Source organism: Aristolochia californica, unplaced genomic scaffold, assembly GCF_029961685.1.
Source record: "Aristolochia californica isolate CCGP_79_NKW_82.1479 unplaced genomic scaffold, dmAriCali1.0.hap1 SCAF_6, whole genome shotgun sequence".
Classification (NCBI taxonomy): Eukaryota; Viridiplantae; Streptophyta; class Magnoliopsida; order Piperales; family Aristolochiaceae; genus Aristolochia; species Aristolochia californica.
In genome coordinates, this window is record NW_027182257.1 from 43,128,655 (window position 1) to 43,150,290 (window position 21,636).

The following is a 21,636-nucleotide window of genomic DNA, read 5'->3' on the forward strand; positions in this document are numbered from 1 at the left end:
CAACCCAAGCTGCCATCATCATAACCGAGCTGAAACCATCCTTGATTGGGTACGAAAGGTGGACAGAGTACAGCAAATCATCCTAGAAGTATATTACAAAAGCCAATTCTCATGCCCACCTGAAGTGGGCAGCTGGTTGGGTGTTCAGATTGAACCCAGTTGTATCCAAAAATGACTAGTCACTTCAAAAGCCTATCGTTCAACCTTATGTACCAACAAAATTGTCTTACACTTATAAAGGTGGGATTAATTCCAACTAACATTGAGATGTGAAAAACTACTAAAACAAAAGAGAGGGATGATGCGTCTTCTGAATGACAACACCAACATAGCAAGATTTTCCTTCAGAAATTCATAGTTAAGCATATTTCCTGCTCCTCAGGAGACAGCAACAACAGAAAGCTTTTGAATAAGATTACCTGATACCCCAAAAGGGACCACAACTGGCTATTTCCAAGAGAAAGGAGCAAGATGAGGGAAAGCAGAAGAGAAGAAAACAGTGAAGAAGAAATATTTCAACACTTTTTCTTTTTAATTACGTAACATATGAGTTATATAGAAGGAAAATGCCCTTCACAAAATTGGGAAGTAAAAAAACAAAATTAGAACCTAGAACATTGAGTTCCCATTTTATACAATAACACAGCAAATGACACCAGAATCTTTAACATACAAGGAACAGGAAAGTACAGCTGCAAACAGATAAACTGGGAAGTTATTATATTAGCAACGAAGTTAAATAATTTCAAGGTGGACATAAACAACAAAAGATATGTTCATACTTCTAAACTACATTAAATCTGAATGCACATCAATTAGCCACAAAACACATATCTAGTAAATAGAAACTATAGTTGCATACATACAAATAGTAAGTGAATGAGGAAACAACTTGCATAGAAAAAGTGAACAAAGGACATAAGCAGTAAGAGATATGAATATGCACTTCAATTATGATTTCAGAAATAGAACAGGAAGATGCTAGAAACAAGAAAGCATATTCACAATATAGATAATCAATAAGTACATTGTAGGAAATTAAATAGCAATAGGAAAGAAAGAAAGAAAAGAATATAAGACAAGAGAGATTAAAAACAAAGGACATGCTCATACTAATCTCCATAGAATATTTGTGCAGAGCATTTTCATTTCAGATCGTGCAGGGAATTACCAGAAATAAGAGAGAACAGTTATATATGGATAGAAGGAGGCTATGTAAGCTGTAAAAAATAAGAGCATAGGGAAAAAGAGATAAAACAGACCGGTGTATATAGCTCATCTCTGTCTGGCATAGCTCTAGATTTTTTCTGAAAAACATGCTTTTGCAGAATTTCTCTGACAACATTCTTCTCACTTTCATCTCGCAACCTCTCAGCCAGAAGGTAGTAACCATCCCTCACCAAATCTTCCTCAGTGAAGGATTCAAACTTCCTACAACGATCAGCCCACCGAAATAGATCCCGTGGGGTCATGAAGCCATGTTTTCCAGCAAAGACTTTACTACTCTGCCGGTGCAAATGCAAGTCTTTCATAACCCCAACCATTTTCACTGCACGGCTTCTAGGTATTTGGCATCTCCCTTCCAATATTGCAACCAATTCATCTTCTGGAATTTCATCAACATGAATTTCCAAAAATCTGTTTCTAAAAGCTCGGGAGAGCACTTTTCGTCCAGCATATAAAGTTGGAGGATTTTGAGTGGCAAAAAGCATAAAATTTGGGTGAGCTGGAATAGTCTCTAAAAGCTCAGGAACAAAAAGCTCTCTGTTGTCATCTAATAGTCTGTTCAAAGCCTCCAGCACATCTGATGGAGCTAAATTAAGCTCATCTAAAACAATCCAATGGCCATTGCGAACAGCTTTAACCAATGCACCTTCTTGAAATTTGAGCTTCCCCTGAGAATCTGGAATGTATGTACCAAAATATTCCTGCAGGTCTGTGTGTTCATGATTATTTATTCGAACAAATTCATGGCCTGTAACTGCAGCAAGATAATGGACAAGACTTGTCTTCCCACTAGAAGTGGGACCTTGTAAAAGAACAGGATATCTTTTAATGAAAACTGCGCGTGCAAGGTTTGTCAGGTGTTTCTCAATGCTCTTTGTTAAAACATAATTCTTTGGAAAAACATCAGCATATTCCTTATCAATGTAGTAATCAAAGCGAACATCCTGGGGCTTTTTCCCACCTAACAAATCATCTATGATCCACTTGCTCATCAATTTGGCACTGGGACCATCTAATGATGTAAGAAAGAACATACAAAACCCATCATAGAGAGCTTTATCAAAACCAAAACTGCTTTTTGCCTTCCTTAGATAAGCCAAAGCACGAGCAAGAGACCTTAGACTGAACTGTGGTTTCTGATAAGCTCCATCCTGCAGCTTCTTCTCTGACTCCACCTTGGCTTTCTTGTAGAATCTTACAATGCTGTCCACAACAGTTCTCTTGCCATGAACTGTATCCATGTAGCAACCAACAAAGAGAGTCAAATCTTCATCACTCAGAACATCATCTACAAAGTATTCCGAAAATCTGCTTCTTATAGAATGTGGCAAATCTTTCTTCCCAGCATCTGTAGCAGGATTCATGCAAGCAAATAAACGAAAATTAGGATGACGGATAATATTATCCACTTCACCCTTTTCTGACAAGCAAAGAGTACCCCCCTCCCCTAGAAGTCCAACAATTCTCTGCAAGGTCTCTGGTGGAGCCAAATTTATTTCATCAAGTAAAATCCATTGACCATTTCTTATAGCAGTTACCAGAGCGCCCTCAACAAAAGAAAATGGAACCACAGAGCCACGTATCTGATTTAGTGCTGCATCAACACGTGCAGCAAAAGCCTCCCAACGGTTCAGGATCTCATCTCCTAGAGGCCTCTTTCTCTTGATTCCACGTCCAGATTCATGCCATTCCTGAACTTTCTTCTTATGCAGATTGAAAACAGCCTGAAATTGAAGTAATAGCTCTTTCCACTTCCTCCCACTCAAATATTTTGCAACCTTACCGAGAATAGTCTCATTTACCTAAAATTACAATTAGTAAATAAAAGTTAATCAGGTGACATAACAGAACAGAAATCAACTGATTATAATGTGCTTAAGTTCAATATATAAAATGTTAATTACACACAATCACACCCCCTTACCCCTGGTGAGACTTTTTTTTTTATGAAAATGGGAATTTTATTAAGAAAAGAAATAGATACAAAGGCTATCAGGGCAATCTCTCAACAAAGAGAGTTTGAAGGGAGATTTGAACTCATGGCCTCACACTTAAAACCCAATGTAACCACTGAGCCAAAGCTTAAGCCACTGCTTAAGTTCACTAGTACCAAAAAAAGAAAGAAAGAAGAAAAAGGAAAAAAAAAGCAAGAAAGAAAGGAGGAAGTGGTACTGTCTTTCCCATGATATTTTACCTTCTTAGAGTAGGACCTACAAAAGAGGTCCTTAAATTCTTCATAAAGTGTGATGCATATAAACCGTGCATCAGTGGGCATAAAACCACCCAACAAGTTAGCCGCATCGGTCTGCTGGCTCAAGTTCTGCAAGAACATAAAAAAAATAATGTAAAGTCAAGCAGCATTTGGTATCAAGCCACGTGGAAGTAAAAAAAAATCCAGTATAAAACCATACCACGACTGTAAGATGTTGCCCGAGTCTTGCAGCCAGACTTTGTACAAGTGTAGTTTTACCAGTACCAGTTTCCCCGACAAGTAGAACTGGCTCATTAAACTTAATGGAACATGCTATACGCTCAAGATTTTGTACCGAACTGCAGATTTCAACAAACTCCTTTGACTGGACATGGCAGCACTGATAAGGAAAGAATGCCACATGTTATAAATCTAGCAAGCAAACAGTAAGCTAGAGACATTTTATGCAATAGAAGACACGAATATCACATGGTATAGACTAAAAGTAAATATTAAGTAAAAAAGTAAATTGTAATGGCATACACTTTCAGCTGCTTGCACATACTTCATTGTGACACGTCCAACTTGTAAATCGAATCGCAAGCTCTGCAATTTAGGTACAGATATGAAGTATATGCTAAAAACAAAAAATAAAAAAAGAAAGACACCATTGAGGCACAACCAAAACCTGAATGGTAGGTTTATTGACTGAGTACAAATTTTCAGTTTCCATTGCTGGCAGACCCCATATTTTTGCAATTTCTTTCATAAGAGACAGCCGGTGATCAAAAGAAGCAGTGGAAGCCGCAAAAATGTCCACAGCCTGAAATGAAGGCTCACTAATTAGTCCACAAAGAAAAGAAAGGAATAGAAAGAACAGGGGAACAGGCTGAACCATTTAAACAATCAGATGTTCACCTCTAGATAAATACTTTTACAATGTGAAGGTAATAAAGAGTGCCCAGAAAACCTATAACCTGAACCTGTAATTCTCCTGCACCATTTTATGAGATCCCTGCCAACAAAATCCACAAACAGTAAGGATAACAGAACGTATGCTGGTGTCTTACTGAAAGACATTGTTTGTCATCTGCATAACAATAATAAGAAGAAGAAGCAGACCCAACTACAGCAAAAATATTACCTCAACGAGAACCTGCTGAGAACAGCAAAGGAGTCAGACATGTCAACCTGTAAAGGTCCCAGCTGGCACAAAGCCATAAAGTTGATCCTTTTATAGGTATCTACCAAGCAAATGGGTCATCATAAGTGAAAGCTCCACAAAAGCAAAATAAAAATATAACTGTAATGTAAAGATTGAGATTAGATGCAAGGGAGAAGAGAGAAAAGATAAGAACGAAAGGAGAAAACAGGAGAAGAAAATCAACCTAGAGGCTGCTCTAATTAGGGGGAGAATTTGCCCCTAACCTAATTTATATCACTTAAGTTAAGAAGGGACAAAATGGCTAAAATCTACATGAGCACAAGAACACATAATACACCACATATAAAGGCATAAAATGAAGAGAATATAGACCAAACTTATGGACTAATTTCCTATATTGCTATCTGACAACTAGAAGCAGCTATCACATAAGTAGAAATACCAAAAATACCCCTACTCTCATTTTCTAAGAGCAACAAAATGAAAAAGCTAACTAAGTAGTACCTATGAGCTTCTGAGATACCAGCTCCAAGTCTGCAAAACATGTTTTTATAATATCCAACAAATCTTCATCAGTTGGGCTCTCCACTCTTACTTTTCTCCACTGTGACCCCAAGAGTATTTTACCTAAACATCAAAAGAAATAAAAGCTCAGGGTGACCACATAATAAGAATAAATTGATGACCATCAAGAAGATCTAGACTTATTTTGTCAGCGAGGCTTTTGGCCATTGGTTGACCGCTTCAGGAGGAAACATGAATAAGCCCATAAATACCTTCTGGATAATGATAGATATCATGCTTTGAAGTTGATGCAGTAGCAAACAACCGAAAGCTCTCGGCCACTTGGATTGCCTGGAAAAACTCCAGCTGTTTCAGTCGGGCATACAATACTTGGGAGGGAACTTAAATTAAATACATAGAAGTAAATAAATAAGTAAATAGCTTATAGAATCCTTCGGTTGCATTAACATTGAACTGAACCATGGAACACTGAGAGCAAATGAGTCAGAGAAGAGGATGAGAAAAAGAAAAAAATTGACAATAAAAGATTAAACAAGCACAAGTTGGAAAGCAGAAAGAAAACAATCAGCCAAGTTCTATAAAGGGGTCAATTTTCTTAATGTTTTTAAAATCTTAAATTGATCAGTACCAAAATTACAAGGCTGACAACAAGAATAATGGTAATTATACTAAAGCAGGAATACAGCTCCTTTACCAACAATGTTCCACCCCAAAAATACTATTTTTCAGACGAAACTATTTCTCAGTAACCTACTGTTTCACAGTTATAATTCATGCTTGTAAGTTTTATTTAGTTGAAAAACCAGTCCAGGGGTATTTTGGTCATTTCAATTGATCGGTAGATTTATTATTCTATGTAATCTTGTTCCTCATGTTGAATTATGTCTATGGTTCAAGTTTCATGTACATAGGACATAGAGAATGGGAGATATAAGGAGATAAGGCATCTTGTTTAAGGGCATTTTTTGTAATTTATGAAGACCCACTTAATTAAATAGAGAGGGGGTCGAGCACGACCCCTGACGAGCTCTAATTTTGAACTTCTCTCAATTCTCTCCTTTCTCTCTCCCTTCTCTCCTCTCTTCAACTTTTCAGAGTTTAATTGTGACTTTAGGTATGGGGTGATGATAGAGCAATGACAACCAGAAAGTAGAACAACAAGAAGATAGCAAAGCAAAGAGACTTACAAGACCAGAAAGGCGACAATTCCAACGACAAAATTTCCGGCAACGATGGTCTCACATTGATCCAGTGAAGAAAATGCAAATTGGGATACCAGAAGCATGCTAGAAGTTGATGGGAATGGTGAACAAGAGAAACCAACAGAGAGCATGCACCCGAACAAGAGGAATCAGAAAACTTCTGGCAGAATGAATGAGGACAAATTGCATAGAGTTTTCAATCTCGGATACACCTCCTTCATCTTGGATATTATCTCAAAGGAGGAGAAGGTATACACTTTAAAAGTTACTAAGAGAAAACAAGGAACCTGAGGAGTGCATTCAGTATTACCTTACCCGCACTATGAATTTTGCTTCCTAGATGAGAAAGATAATTGACAAGGGAACCCCACCAAGCAAAGGGAATGAATTCTGAACAGGTTTCTCCCGTTTAACATTTGGGATTGCATAACACTCTAAACCTTCTATTTCTAAAAAAAAAACATTAACCTTCTTCCTCTAAGGCAACTAAGGTAAGTGATCTACATCTTCAAGTTGTTGTCCGTAAAGTGTCCGTACATTGGGGGCTGTCATTGGGTATATATGATGTAGAAGGATCTATTTAAAGGTGTAAAACTTGTCTTGTGGCTATACCCAAATTTATGGTGTGGGTGCGTTTAAAACTTTCTCCGTTGTAGCATGGTTATCCTTTGTTTAGGTTCTTGTTTTAGTGGCAGTGATGCAAGGTTGGCCATTACTTTAATTGGACATTGAAAATGTATTATTATATGGTAACCTAGATGAGGAAGTGTATCTCAAGCAAACTCCTGAGTATGTTGCTTAGGTGGAGATTGAGAAGGTATGTAAGTTGAATAAGGCCATGTATGATCTTAATATGTAAGTTAAATAAGGCCATTTATGGTCTTAAACAAAGTCCCAAAGCATGCTTCGACAATTGTAGGTAGGTAGTTATGGTACTGGGTTTTCTAGAAGTCATTGTGATCATTCCTTATTTCTTTTGAAAAGACATACTGGAATTGTGGTGCTACTTGCCTATGTGGATGATAGTACTCTCAGGTAATACCAACAAGGATTTAAAGAGGTGAAAGTGTATCTTGCTAAATATTTTCAAACTAAAGACTTAGGGTCACTAAGGTATTTTCTGGGCATTGAAGTTGACAAAATTGAAACAGGAATAGTGTTAACTCAACGAATATGATACAAGACTATGGGCTACTAGGGCAAAACCTGTAGAAACTCCTATGGAGGTCGACCATAATCTCCATGAAAATGACAATGCAAAACTCAAGGACAACACCATATTATTTATCCTATCACAACACAACCAGATATATCATTTGCAATTAGTATGGTCAGCCAATTTATGCTATGTCCCATAAGAATCATTTGGAGGCAATTCAAAGGATTTTACAACATTTAAAAGGAGCACCAAGGAAAGGCTTATTGCATGAACCCCATGGTTACTTAAAGATTGAGGACTACGCAAATGCAGAATATGCAGGATCAAATTGGATAGAAAATCCACTACAGAATTTATTTATTTTTTGATAAAAGTGATAATTTATTAAAGGCAACAAAGAAAACAACAAGCTAGAGGGGACCTCCCGTAACAACTAGAGATTGGAGGGAGGCCCCTTGCTTAGCAAGGCTACCAGCTAAGAAGTTAGCTAAGCAGGGAACATGGGACCAGCTAACGCTTTACTGTACAAAATTAAGTCTCGGACAGAGGATCTCTTCTGAGCAGAACCAATTCCCCAAGGATTCCAAGAAAGAATGATCATTGATCAGACCGTTTGTTGACTCCAAAGTTGCGATTGACCCCAAGAAGGGGCCCTTGGTAAATGACACCCATAATCTCCACAAGCCTCATCATCTGATTCTAGGTATCTTCGTCCTATATGTGCTGCTCAGATTGAAGTGCAGCAATGAAAGCCTGTGAGTTTTCGTCAAGCAATGGCAAAATAAGCCTCCCTGTCTCCGGATCCGTAGGGTATTGAGTAGGCGGGTTGCTGGATTCGCCTGGTTGAAACCGCCTTTCCGGGTGAGAGCAAGGATCCTACCTCGTCACTAATAAGTGATTACTCTAGAAGGAGAAGGGAAGTTTTATGGCGCTCTACTAAAGCCCCAGTTCAACCTAGAAGGAGCCAGCACGTGGGTACTGGATTCGATATCAAATTCCGGGTTAGTGAAATGGGGAGGTAAGTGCGGACTAGGCGTACTGTGTTGGACTAAGGAACTGTGTCGGAAGGGGATGAGGGGATGGACATTTCTGGATTAGTTTGGGGGTTTTGGGAAAACAAGTGCTTGGTGAGGCTAGAAAGGGTATATCAGTTGCTGGATATTTTCAGAGGGGATTGGTTGTTTCTAACAGTGTCAAGAAATGCACTGTTGGATGAGTCGGTGATGACTTTTGGGGACAGTTGACCCATAATCTTGGTCAGCACAAAAACTGGCATTGGGATTAATGATGTTAGTTGGGGGCTCCTTCCCATGCATCAGAATCAGGACGTAGTCAGAATGGTGGAATGCCAAGTGATTTTCAAAAAAACCACAATGGGCAGTACGGTTGGCAGAGGAAGTGTTTAGGTAGGGAGCCAAAGTCATTAATATGGGATCAAGTTCGACAGTCTAGGCATTTGCCAAAGGATAGGTGGGCCATTTGAATTTGAAGAGACGTGCTTTGGTTTGACAAACCCAGATAGGAAGGTTCTGATTGGTTAAATTCAGAGGTGAAGGGGGATGGTCACTACACAATGGACAAAACAAGTGAGAATGGTGCTGGTCCTCCACTGAGGTAACTTAGGCCGCCGGAAAAACACCTAGGTCAGAACCCAAGAAGCAGATTCAAAGCCAGAAGACATGGGAGCCAATGGTGATTTTGATGAGTGAGGAATGGGAGGAAATGAGGAAGAGACTCACCATGTTGAGTAAGGCCATTCAAGCAGTGTCATCATGCAACATCACGAACCGACCAAAGTGGTCTGCAATCTGAAGAAAAACTTCCATTTGCAAAAGTTCGAGACCAAGGATGTCCAAGGAGAAGCTTGGGATAAAAAGGTGTTCGGCTGCAGATTTTGTTGACTGGCCAGTCAGGGTTGATTGGGATGCCCAGAGCAAGCTCCATATCCTTGTGGTTGCAAAAGTCAATGAGCCAATTATGGTTATTCAGGTAAGAGTGGGTACGACGATAAGTGAGCTGAACAGTATTGGTTACCCAAGAGATAGTAGGGTAGATGTCAGTAGTTGGTTGACGTGTGGATACGATGAGGGAGAGAGAGCAATTCACTCCTGGTATTAAGATGGTGGGTGGCCCAATTGATGGTTGATCAAGTGGTTGGTGAGTGGTGGGGGATTTTATACTAGGGGTCGAGAGGTGTAGAAGCGGAGCATTTGTGGTTGGGTGTCTAGGACGGGAGTTCAGTAATGGGGGGAAGGGGGTATTTTGAGGGTGGACAAGGGAATTGGCAGAAGGAGGAGAAAAAAACCAAAGGATGTTTGATCTCCCAACCGAAGCCATAGTTAGATGCCTCTGGAATATAGACCCTTCCCATGACCGTCCGATCCCAGCATTGGGTGATTTTGCATTCTTTGGTTCCCTTGTACATAAACACCAAGAGGTGGAAGACAATGCTCCAATCCACAGTTCCTTGGAGATCCTTTCCAAAGGCTGAGAGAGAATGATAGAATCAAACTGGATAATAAAGGCTTCACAAGCAACAAGGGAATGGAGGTCCAACAAAGGGTTGGACCAAAAACCCTACACCTCACTCAGCTACTATTGAGGTTTCTTGTACTGCCATACGGGTCTCATTTCTACCTGGATACACTCTAGAAAGGAATTTTGGCACCTCTTGTGCCCCTCCACACCAACTGGAAGGTGATTGCTCAGATGTCTACTCCCCCACATCCCCTCGGATGTCCTTCTCTACTGTCAATTCGCTCATGCCGTCTAGGCCAGCCTCCTCAACAGAATCTGGATCCAAATCTGCATTCCCCAAAGCTTGTCATCCATGATCCTCACCATCACAAACTCCTGGCTCCCGAAGCTTGGAAAGATGCTCATATCAAGTTGTGTGGGCCGCATCCCCTGGGCACTCTGGAAATGAAAGGAATGAAGATTCCAATTTGAAACCCCCTCTGGACGTACTTGTGGAAAACATTGTTGGACATGTCTCCTCCTGGCTTCTAACAAAGAAGGATTTTATTCACCTCAATAGCACTGATTGTAGAGGGAACTGGCACCTGATCGCCACGCTTGCAGGGCCTTCTAGCCCCCCCCCCCCCATCAAGACTATGCCCCACACACACACACACACTCTGATCACTTCAAGATGAACTTTGATGGATGGAAGTGCATTTGGCTGCCCTGGTCTTGCGGGGTTCGGCGGGGTTATTCATGATGAAAATAGTCGTCTCCTATACTCCTTTACGGGCCCTCTTGGTATCACTTACTCCACTACCACAGAACTCACTAGGCTGCTTCAAGGCCTTTTAGTCTTCTAGGACCCACTCTTTGGGCTCCTCATCATCAAAGAAGACTTCAAGATCGTCATCGATTGGTGCGCCAAGAAAATTTGACCCTCCTAGCGGCATTGGGATATCTATTTTGAAATTTGTAATATAACTTCCAATCTAAATTGTACATGAATCCATACCCCCAAATCTGCAAATCACTGGCAGATTTTCAAGGAAAACGAGGTTCTTCCCTCCAACACCTTGTTGTGGAAGACGGCCCATCGTGCTAGGTTGTATTCTTCTCTTCTTGAATAAATATTTACACATTTTTCCTCCAAAAAAGAAGGAAGGCCTCCCTTAATGTTTCTTTTTCTTTCTTGAATTAATATTATCACCATTTCAAAAAAAAAAAATGAAGGATCGCTTGTTCCCAATGATAGAGGAAATACAAACCACCTGACCGAAGCGGTTAGAGGATCGAGAGATGGAGAAAGAAGTTGCTCTAACCTAAAAGGTGGTTGCAGACTCATCAAGTCCTCACAGATCACGTACTCGCCTTCTTCAGGTTGCTCGCCGCTCGACCCTTTGCCATCCCAATAGCACCTCCCCAACCTGAGGATCTTCATCAACAAGCCCAAGTTCATCCAAGGATCTTCGACTTCCACTCGCACCGAGAATCAAAGGATTTTCCAGTCGAGTTGGTTCTCTTATTTCTCCGCAAGGATCATTAGCAATCTGTCTCCCCCCTCCATTCCAAGCTTCGAAATTCCTCGTTGCTTCTCTCCTTTCTCCGCTCTCCTCTCTCCATCTCTCTAATATGGCATCTTTGCCATTCTGATAATCCACTACTGAATATTGTGTTTATGTTGGTGGAAACTTGTGAGTTGGAAGAATAAAAAACAAAATGCAGCGGTCCACTCAAGCATAGATACTTAGTACACACCAATGGTTCATTCTGTTAATGAACTTATTGGATTAAATCAATACTACAATAGTCGAGTTTTCATACTACAAAACCCATGACTATACACTTGATAATCGCGTTGTAATCTTCATTACTAGCAAACCTATGTTTCATGAACGAACAAAACATGTAGAGGTTGATTGTCATTTCATACGTAATGTTGTGATGAGTAAAGCAATCTTCATTACTAGCAAACCTATGTTTCATGAACGAACAAAACATGTAGAGGTTGATTGTCATTTCATAAGTAATGTTGTGATGAGTAGAGCAATAGCTACACCTTATATTAGGTCTGCTAATAAGTTCACTAAATCCTGGGACAATAAAGAGTTTAGGGTTTTTTTATAACAAGTTGGGGCTTCTGGATATATACGCACTATCTTGAGGGGGAATATTCAAATCTATTTAATGGTATTCTGGTTATTTCCTTTTTCTGGTATACATATCTGGAGATAAATAGAGGTTATGTTTTTCATCAAAAAAAAAAAAAAAAACTAGATGTTATGTTTCGTGTTAGGAACCTATGGTCCAAGTTTGGTGAGATCTAGAGTTGGATTTATTAAATTACAGGGAAGAGGTTATGAGGAGTACTATCGCGATCTTGTAACAGATTTCACTTAAGTTAATAAAGAGAAGGGCTCAAAAATCTCCTTCAACAAGAGCTGCATTCACACACTCTTCCTTCTCTCTTCGCTCTAGTTTCTGTTTCTCTCTCTTTCTTCTCCAATTTCTTACTTTTTACACCTACAACGAAATTATTAAGGTAACAAAAGGCAACTTCATTCTCAATTCAGAAAAGGACAGGTAAAGTACTAAGAACGTTACCTCCCCATGCCCGGTCACATATGAGCCGGCACCTTCAAGAAGCGGTAACAAGAGAGAATGTAAATCAGGTGGTGCTTTGTCTATGTCTTCAATCACAACCCAAAATCCATTTAGAAGTGCCTGTCAAGAAGTTTAGATAAAAGTTCCAATGTCTGAAAAACATAAAATGGGCATAAGATATTTGATCAAGCAAAGTTATCCTGTGCAAAGAACAAACCTGTGTAAGAGAGCCAGGCTGCCACCTGAACTCACCAGGTTGCTCACCACAAATATAATTTCCTATCAGTGCTTTGGTATCCATCTGTTCATCCATGTACAGGAAAAGAACTGTAAAAAAAAAAAAAGTGAGAATCTTAAACAATTACTAATCCTGCCACATAATTGTGGAGTTTGAGAAGTCCCCACAAAAAATATGGCATTGAATATCATCGAGTCATTCTTTTCTTTTATGACAGATGTACAAAGAATTAAATTAAAAAGATAATAAATAGACTGCATACGTCAAAGATATCATCAAAGTACATGAAGAGCAGGAGGAGGTTCCTCCCTGAGGCCCAGCTGATCATGAGGAGTTGAAACCCACTCCACCATCACAGCAAAGCAACAAATGAAACAATAGAAAAAAAAATTAAGGATATAGAAATAAATTCTATCTAGATTTATTTTTGAATCACCTACATTGTCACTTACTTTCTTCCATGCCTTAACACCTTGATCTTGGAAGAAAGATGCTCTAGTGAGGAGCAGACTAGACAATCTTGGTCATCTCTCCATTATGGAGACATATTCATAAAAAGAATTCTTTATTTGTATCTCATATTCAGTTTCATGTTGGCTGTGGTTCCTCATTTGTTTTTGGACTGATCATTGGCTTCTTGATACGCCTCTTAAAGTTAAGTACCGGTTGTTCCTTCTTGCTCAAAATCAGTATGCTAAGGTATCGGATATACTTAAAAATGGTAGTTTCAGGAATATTGACTGGAGTCATCATTTCCGACGAGACTTAAATGATGTTGAGGAACAGTTGGGCTCAGGTAGCTTTACATCATTCGGTTTCTCTCCCTAAGATGGATAAATGGTCTCCTCTTGGTTCTCATCTTATAAAATTAAATTTTAATGGTTCACCTTTGGGAAATCTGGGCCTTCAGGTGTTGATGGAGTCTTTAGATACTCTTCCAACCACATTGATGGACTCCTTTTCAGGGCCTATTGGTATCTTCTTCAGCTGAGCTTTCTTTCTATTAGGCAAGGCCTTCGCATTTTTCATGATAAATTTCAAGGCCACCTTCATATTGAGGGAGATTCTGTAAGTGTGATTAGTAGGTGTGATAACACGAAATCTTCACCCTAGCAGCATTGGCATTGTTTCTATCAGATTCAAGATTTAGCTCGTCTTTTTGTTTGTAAATGGAGTTTAATTCCTTGATCAGCTAATAGTTTAGCTGATTCTTTAACAAAGGATGATCCCTTCAATCTCTCATTGTCAGAGATTTCCCTTCTTGATGTTTGTTTTTTGTGGTTGCCTTTTGTCTTAATTAAATCGCATTTTCTCTCAAAAAACAAAATCCAATTGCTTAAGATGCGAACAAGGAAAAAACATCAACGACATGAAAATGTAAAAATAAAATACCTCGGTTTCCACTAGCTTCAGCCAATTTGTTGATGAGTGATGTCTTCCCAGAACCACTAGGTCCATGCAGAAGTATAGACCATTTTTGACTCAAAGCCAAACAGACAATCTCAAAGCTTTTTTTCAGGGAAGAAGTAATAACAAACTGACACTTCTCAGGTTTTGTGTCACTTCAAAAATATAAACACATATACTAAGTTTAGACAGAGAAATATGTACTGAGACACTCAAATTATTCAATAGAGACAGATATGAGAGCAAATACCATGTGACCTTCTTGGAGACCTTTGGTGACCGAGTCTCTTGAGAATGTAAGGAATCGACCAGCAAAGGCTTTTCTTCAAAAGAAACCATATCATAATCTAGTCCATCAGGAAACACTTTGATTTCATGTTCAGTGAAATCAAGATATACACTAGCCTTTTCTACTGCCACATCTTGACAGAAATCTTCCCACCTGTGAACATAAAAAAGAATGACACCTACTATTGCAACTGCAAGTTCAAGTTCTAAAATTGTTCAAAGAAGAAGGTGGCAAAGGAGAGAAAAAAAAAAAAAGTAAAAAAAAACTAACCGGGTGCAGCAAATAAGAGCTGTTTCTGGTTCAAAACCAAAACTAGAAATGGCCCTGTCACTCATTTTTAGAGCAACAGATAGTATCTGCACTGCACACCATTTTATATCCAAAAAAAATTTCAATAGCACTGAATTGCCACCTAAATCAATATTTGGAGATAGATGCACCAAGTCCAAGAAACATGACCAATTCCAGATTTCCGAAAACACCTTCGGCTCCATTTGAAGGAAACGGAACGATACACGAACAGCATCTAATAAATGGATCATCTCCTGGAGACACAATGCAAAAAGAAACTCTGACTGCACAATCTTAAAAATTATAAAGATTTAGTAAAAGAACAACAATGATAATTTAGTTCAAGAAAAATAAAAGGAAAAATTCCTATAAACAAGATGAGAATATTACCAATATATTATAATTCGCAAGTCTAATAATTTGATTGAATTTGATGACACTAATTCATTAACAAGCAACCTTATTGAATCTGATGACACTAATGCATCACTAGCAATCTTACTTTTTCAATATATATTTTCTAACAATTAATATTGTTCTTAAAAATAAATTACTATAGTTTAAAATAAAATTACTTAAAAATTCTAATTTGCTAAAAACATAAATTAGCCCATCCAAAAACATTAATAAACCTAAGTAGCACAAGACATAATAGCAATATAAATTAGACAGACACACATTACCTCTATGTTATTCTAGTATTCAATGTGAGCATGATCTAACCAAGCTGATCAAGTCACCAAAAACTCTTTATCCGTGTAGAAATCTCATTTCCCTGACAAGCAATGCGAAATTGAAACCACACTTTCTTTCTTTTTTTAATTGTCCCTAGATCATATTTGACATATTTTAAAAATGTTAGTTGTTCAGTCTCGTCAGTACCCAATTTGACGTAGTCCAATTGAACCCAATTAAATTGGGCTTAACATCAACCAGGGTTAGGCAACATCTAATGCCATAAAACTTCAAATTTTGTCAACACCTCATGAGGCAGACGATAGGGAATGACAACTTTGTCCAATCAGCCACCTTATCGCTTGACCTGCTCGTTTATAAGCACATATGTAAAAAATCTCCAAATGTATAAGAATTCAAGTAAACTTGTCCTCAGGGTAGGAATAACAAGGTGTTTTCAGATGTTCACCATACATTTGTAAGTTTTACTTTTCCTAAATTTTTATCGTGATTAACATTTCCTTCTCCCATTCAATGTCCCATTTCTGTCTCTATTAAAGTGCAAACTATTGCCAAAGACAATGTTCGTGAGATAGAAATTTAAAAATAAACAAGCAAACATGATAGATTTATATCAGACAATCTCAACCAAGATATAAAGGTTAAGAACTATTGAGACTAACCTTCTCTCGAGGACAAGAAGATGCAGACATTGTTAGAATGCGTTGGAAAGGACTAGGAGCAAAACTGAAATAACTTAATACAGACCTGTGACAAGTGAGCAGGATAAATTATCCACTTAATAAATGAATCGCATATTAGATATGTCAACTGCACAAGCTACGATAGGAAATAACCAAACAGGTGGAAGACAATTACACGAGCAGTAAAAATTTAAGAGGTTTAAAAGCAAAAACAAGTTGGACCAGAATATTGTAACTTTTAGGGAAATCAAAATCTAGAGTAACATGATTTAGTAGAGAAACATCAAGTAACATCTGAATTCAATAAGTCTCCATTCAGGTAGATATTGTATAGTGGAAAGCAATCCTACAAAGCAATATGACTCAAATAGAGATTGGAAATATCATCCTCATGAATTGGCGAACTTGCCATCTGGATTTGAACCAGCATGGATAAAAAACTACCATAATTCGACTGGAATAAGTCTCACATGCAGGTAGGTATCGTAGAGTCAAAAGCAATCCCCCGAAGTAGTTTGACTAAAAAAGATAAGTGATGTTTCCCTCAAGTCGCTACTTCAAAAATAGATAGAACATCCTAACAACAGAGTCGGAAACAACATTCTCATGAGTTAACTCGACTTGAACCAGTATAGACTAAGACTGATAAAACTCAGTTGCCCGGAAGATTAAATTCTAGGTTTACATATGGTTCAGAATTAGCATCCATTGTAACATCCATACGTCATTCAATTGCCAGAACGACAACAACACGACATCTCATTTTCAGACTTTTCAATCTGGAGTTCAGAAACTCACCGCAATAAGAAGGGCGCCAAATCGAGAGCCCTACACAAAGCTAATGATACAATTTCATGAAGCTTCAAAGCCCTTCCACTCCTTCGATAGAACTCCACTACGCGAACTTCGTCTTCGCCAACCTCTGCCGAGCCATCCTCATCAACCGAGTTCGACTTCAAATCAGGAACACGTCGAAGTAAATCCACAGACTTCTCGACAATTTTTCGTCCAAGAGGGCGAAAGCAGCCAAACAAAGGTATCGTATAAGCCGGGTGAAGAAACGGCTCGGCGAGATAATTCACAAAATCCTCTTCCGTCAAATCGTCGGCCTGGAGAAAACAGAATTGAAACAAATGAATTCGATAACGAAATAAGGCTAGAGGAAGTAATATACTTAAAACAAACTCAATTTGTTTTCGGACCCTCTGAAGAAGAGACTGAAATATGGGATTCTGTTCAAGCCTGGGGCAACGAGAGAGGAATCTCTCAAGCGCAGATTTGCACGTGAAACTCCCGTCTAGAGACATTTTCTCTGAACTAGAAAAGACGAGCTGCGAGCAAAAACCCTTCAAAAACACGGGAACGAGTTCGAAGGAGGAAAAGGAAGATGGCGCGTCGACACGAAGGGTTTTAGGGGTTTAAACGATATATAGCAGTGCCGATGAACTTCACTCGCCTGACGGCATAGGTCTTTATAGCCCGGTCCGGTCCTGACCCCATTATTTATCCTTTCGAGATGCAACCGGTCTGACTCTTGCTGCTCCAGTTCCAACACGGCGGGAGATTTGGAAGTCAGGCTTCAAGGACGCGCGAAACTTGGGAAGAGCCGGTACGAAGGAAAAACTCTGACGAACTAGTGGATATAGATTATGGATACTACTTACAGCTCCGAGTCTCAAGTTGGGGGCCTTTTTCCGTAATTTATTGCTGTAGAGGCTATTACACATTATTGACCGATAAATTATTTTATAAATCATCTGTGATTATTAAATCAGCGTTTTGTAAATGGGCAAAATAATTTCTTGTTTGACTCGGGTGTATATCTCACCGCACGTTCACTTATAATTTAATGAGTATTTGTTGTTCGCTTTAAAAGGTTTAGATTTATAGGATATTTGTATCTTTAACATGTTTCAAACATACATATCCATATTTAAAATATTTTATGATCAATTAGAAATCTCTTTATTATCAAATTCCAAACCTTTAGGGTTGAACTAGTAGAATTTCCCAAACTTGGACAACGAAACATTTGTGTTCGTTTGTGGTGTATGAATAAATTTTCTTTACTTATATTTTTTATTGTTTTTTATTTTTTCCACACATAAAATCTAAAATTTTTATTTTTTTGTGGTCTATTTTGCCTTTATCTTCTTGTTTACGAGAGAATCGGAAAGTGAAAACTCAAAGTTTTGATTTAAGAAAAAAAATGTACATCTAAAATGGAATGGAAATACACAAATGTAGAGAAAGATAATTTCAATAGTCTTTGTAACTTTTAGAGACTGCAAACTCTATTAGTTTTTATATATTAGGTTGTGCAATGATCGGGAAAAGGGGGAGGCAGGGGATTTTTAACTGAGCTTTCACTCCCAATCCATAAATCATTTCTTACAAAAACATAACCCGTTACGCATGATTAACGGATAAATCACTTTACAAATCATCTGTCATTGTTAGGTCAGTTTTTTGTACATGGGCAAAATAATGGCTTGTTTGACTCCGGTAAATATCCCACCGCACGTTTACTTGAGAATTTAATGAGCATTTGTTGTTCGCTTTAAAAGGTTTTGATCCATAGGGCATTTGCATATTTAACATATTTCAAGCATGCATATCCATATTTAAAACATGTAAGGATCAGTTAAAAATCCCTTCCTTATCAAATTCCAAACAATTAGGGTTGAACTAGTGGAATTTCCCAAACTTGGACAACAAAACTTTTGTGTTCGTTTATGGTGTGTGAATAAATTTTCTTTACTTACATTAGTTATTGTTTTTATTTTTTTCCATACATAAACTCTAAAATTTTCACTTTTTTGTGATCTATTTTGCTTTTATTTTCTTGTTTATGAGAGAATCAGAAAGTGAAAACTCAAAGTTTTGATTTAAGAAAAAAATTTACATCTAAAATGGAATGAAAATGCAAAAATGTAAACATAGATAATTCAAAAAACTCTCTGTAACTTTTAAGGACTGCAAACTCTTTTAGTTTTTATATATTAGGTTTTGCAATGATCGGGAAAAGGTGATGCAGCAAAATTACTCATCTGATTACAACAGAATTTATATTGATTTCTCGGATCTCATCTGATTTTTTTAATTGGATTTCAAATCTGATTTTTTGGAGGACTTTTTCCTCTTGATTTTACTGAAAAATTCCTCCTCCTAGAACAGCTAATGTCAACAATCCCTGTGCATATAGATCTCTAATACCCAACTTATCAAATAAGTTGTAGAAATTTTTGTTGTATACTGTTTTTGTAAGTATGTTTGCTAACTAGACTTCATATTTAATAAACAAAAATCGAATTATCTTGGCCTCAAGGTTTTGTTTAATAATATCTACTTTCACATGTTTATTCCGATCATATTGAACCGGATTATGCAAAATATCAATAGTCGTCTTATTATCGCTTAATAAGTCCATCTCACAACTTGGGCCAAAACCAATTTCAGTTAATAATCTTTGAAGCCAGAGAAACTCAAAAAAACCCTTAGTCATCCCACGAAACTCAATTTCTACATTTGATAACGTTACCGCCTTATGCTTCTTACTTCTCCATGTGACTAAGTTCCCTCTAACATGTAAAATAGTCTGAGGTGGATCTTTTATCCTAAATATTTTATTACTCAATTACCATTTGTATAACCTTCAACCCTTAGGTGATGGTTTATTGAGAAGGTGATGGTTTATTGAGAACACGAGTCATTTTTCCCATGGGAGGACTTTAGGTATCGAATAATTTGACTCACAACATTCATATTATTTTCACTCGAACAATGCATGAATTGGTTTACTACACTTACTCGAACACTTCTGCGTCGAAAGGCACTTTTTGTCTCCCACTTTCGGAGAAGACAACAACTCCCCACAGCAGGAGCTTCCAAAAATCGGTTCCCGAGAGGAAAGGAGACGGGAATTTTTCTCCCTACGTCATCACCAAACGACCTCTGGCTATTCTCGCTTTGATACCGTGTAAGTTTTCACCAAAAAAAAACTTTCTTTTCATTTTATTTCATCTTTCGTACATTTACAACATTCTTATTTATACATAGAATTACAATCGGATTTCCTCTGATTTCTCGTATCTGATTTCAGCTTTGATTTTCTGAATGACTTTATTCCTCTTGATTTTACAGAATAATTCCTCCTCTACAACAGCTCATGTCAACATACATTGCATCAACCAGCTAACAAAACTATGATTGAAAAGAGCAAATCAACACATTTAGCAACTACAAATCATAACCAATCAGCTGGATTGCGATTATCTACAAGTTACAAAATATTTCATTTTATAAGTGAAGGGGGTTAATTAGTTGAGTTTATGGTTGGAACACAGGCCATGACCAAGGGAGAGGAAGGTATGACTCTTTTCTTTGTCTGTGGCCACGGATGGAGAGATTGAGCTCTCTCATTTTGAACATTGTTTATTGAAACTTTACCCAGGTCATAAGTTTTGTATCACGGTCTATCACAAAACAATGAAGTTTGAACTATTGTTTGGTTTTATTCTTCAACCATCTTATCATAATAGTTGTTGGACAAAGCATAATAGATAATAAGAAAATCTTTGACGATTGAGATTAGGTAATAACATCTAACCAATCCCAAATGCCATCAACAATGATTTGCAGCACTGGAAAATTTTTCTGATAAGATACCCAGATCAAAACTGTTTCAAAGCTTGATAATGCTTAAGGTTGGATTTATAATCAGTGAAATTAAAAACTACTCGAGTCTGATTAAGGAGCCTGACTCCATGGCCCAATGGATAAGGCGCTGGTCTACGGAACCAGAGATTCTGGGTTCGATCCCCAGTGGAGTCGTTGCGCGCTTTTCGTCATTATTTTTCTTTGCTCTCACCCGTGTCTCATTCTAATAAGGAAATCTCTCGCATGCTTGAATGATGAATCGTCGTCCTCCAAATTTTCTTTCCTCTATATTTTTTGAAAAGAAACTGGTTTTCTGCTCCTATATCGGCTCTTCCCTGCCGGTGACTTCTGTTCTCCTTTCTGCCCGGACGGGCGAGATTGCTTTCTCCTCTATCTACCCGAAAACAGCTTCGCCACTTTTTTATTTCTCTGACGTTAACAGATTTCCAAACTGTTCTACTTTCTACTCCACCCGATAACATCAGATATCTCACGTCTCTCCTTCGAGAAAATCCTCTTTTAATAAGGAAATCTAATAAGGAAATCTCTCGCATGCTTGAATGATGAATCGTCGTCCTCCAAATTTTCTTTCCTCTATATTTTTTTAAAAGAAACTGGTTTTCTGCTCCTATATCGGCTCTTCCCTGCCGGTGACTTCTGTTCTCCTTTCTGCCCGGACGGGCGAGATTGCTTTCTCCTCTATCTACCCGAAAACAGCTTCGCCAATTTTTTATTTCTCTGACGTTAACAGATTTCCAAACTGTTCTACTTTCTACTCCACCCGATAACATCAGATATCTCACGTCTCTCCTTCGAGAAAATCCTCTTTTAATAAGGAAA

The 21,636-nt window shown here is 38.1% G+C and overlaps 1 protein-coding gene and 1 non-coding gene across 5 annotated transcripts in view; one reads left to right on the plus strand and one right to left on the minus strand.

Annotated features, from left to right (window-relative positions):
• Positions 1–17,543, minus strand: part of LOC137934665 (midasin) — a 60,898-nt gene extending 43,355 nt beyond the window's left edge. For all 4 annotated transcript variants that reach the window (XM_068779125.1, XM_068779122.1, XM_068779124.1 and 1 more), the window contains exons 1-17: positions 17,340–17,543; positions 16,936–17,246; positions 16,117–16,201; positions 14,738–15,012; positions 14,429–14,620; positions 14,164–14,333; positions 12,751–12,860; positions 12,534–12,653; positions 5,360–5,438; positions 5,088–5,210; positions 4,563–4,662; positions 4,337–4,433; positions 4,107–4,241; positions 3,962–4,024; positions 3,639–3,818; positions 3,422–3,547; positions 1,263–3,029 (exon numbers count right to left, since the gene is read on the minus strand). In XM_068779125.1, coding sequence (XP_068635226.1) covers positions 1,263–3,029; positions 3,422–3,547; positions 3,639–3,818; positions 3,962–4,024; positions 4,107–4,241; positions 4,337–4,433; positions 4,563–4,662; positions 5,088–5,210; positions 5,360–5,438; positions 12,534–12,653; positions 12,751–12,860; positions 14,164–14,333; positions 14,429–14,620; positions 14,738–15,012; positions 16,117–16,201; positions 16,936–17,246; positions 17,340–17,444 — 4,038 coding nt within the window. In that variant the 5' untranslated portion in view covers positions 17,445–17,543. The remainder of the gene's footprint in view (positions 1–1,262; positions 3,030–3,421; positions 3,548–3,638; positions 3,819–3,961; positions 4,025–4,106; positions 4,242–4,336; positions 4,434–4,562; positions 4,663–5,087; positions 5,211–5,359; positions 5,439–12,533; positions 12,654–12,750; positions 12,861–14,163; positions 14,334–14,428; positions 14,621–14,737; positions 15,013–16,116; positions 16,202–16,935; positions 17,247–17,339) is intronic.
• Positions 17,544–20,897: 3,354 nt separating this feature from the next.
• TRNAR-ACG (transfer RNA arginine (anticodon ACG)) lies at positions 20,898–20,970 on the plus strand. The gene has a single exon. It is a non-coding gene; the product is annotated as a tRNA-Arg (tRNA).
• Positions 20,971–21,636: the final 666 nt, after the last annotated feature.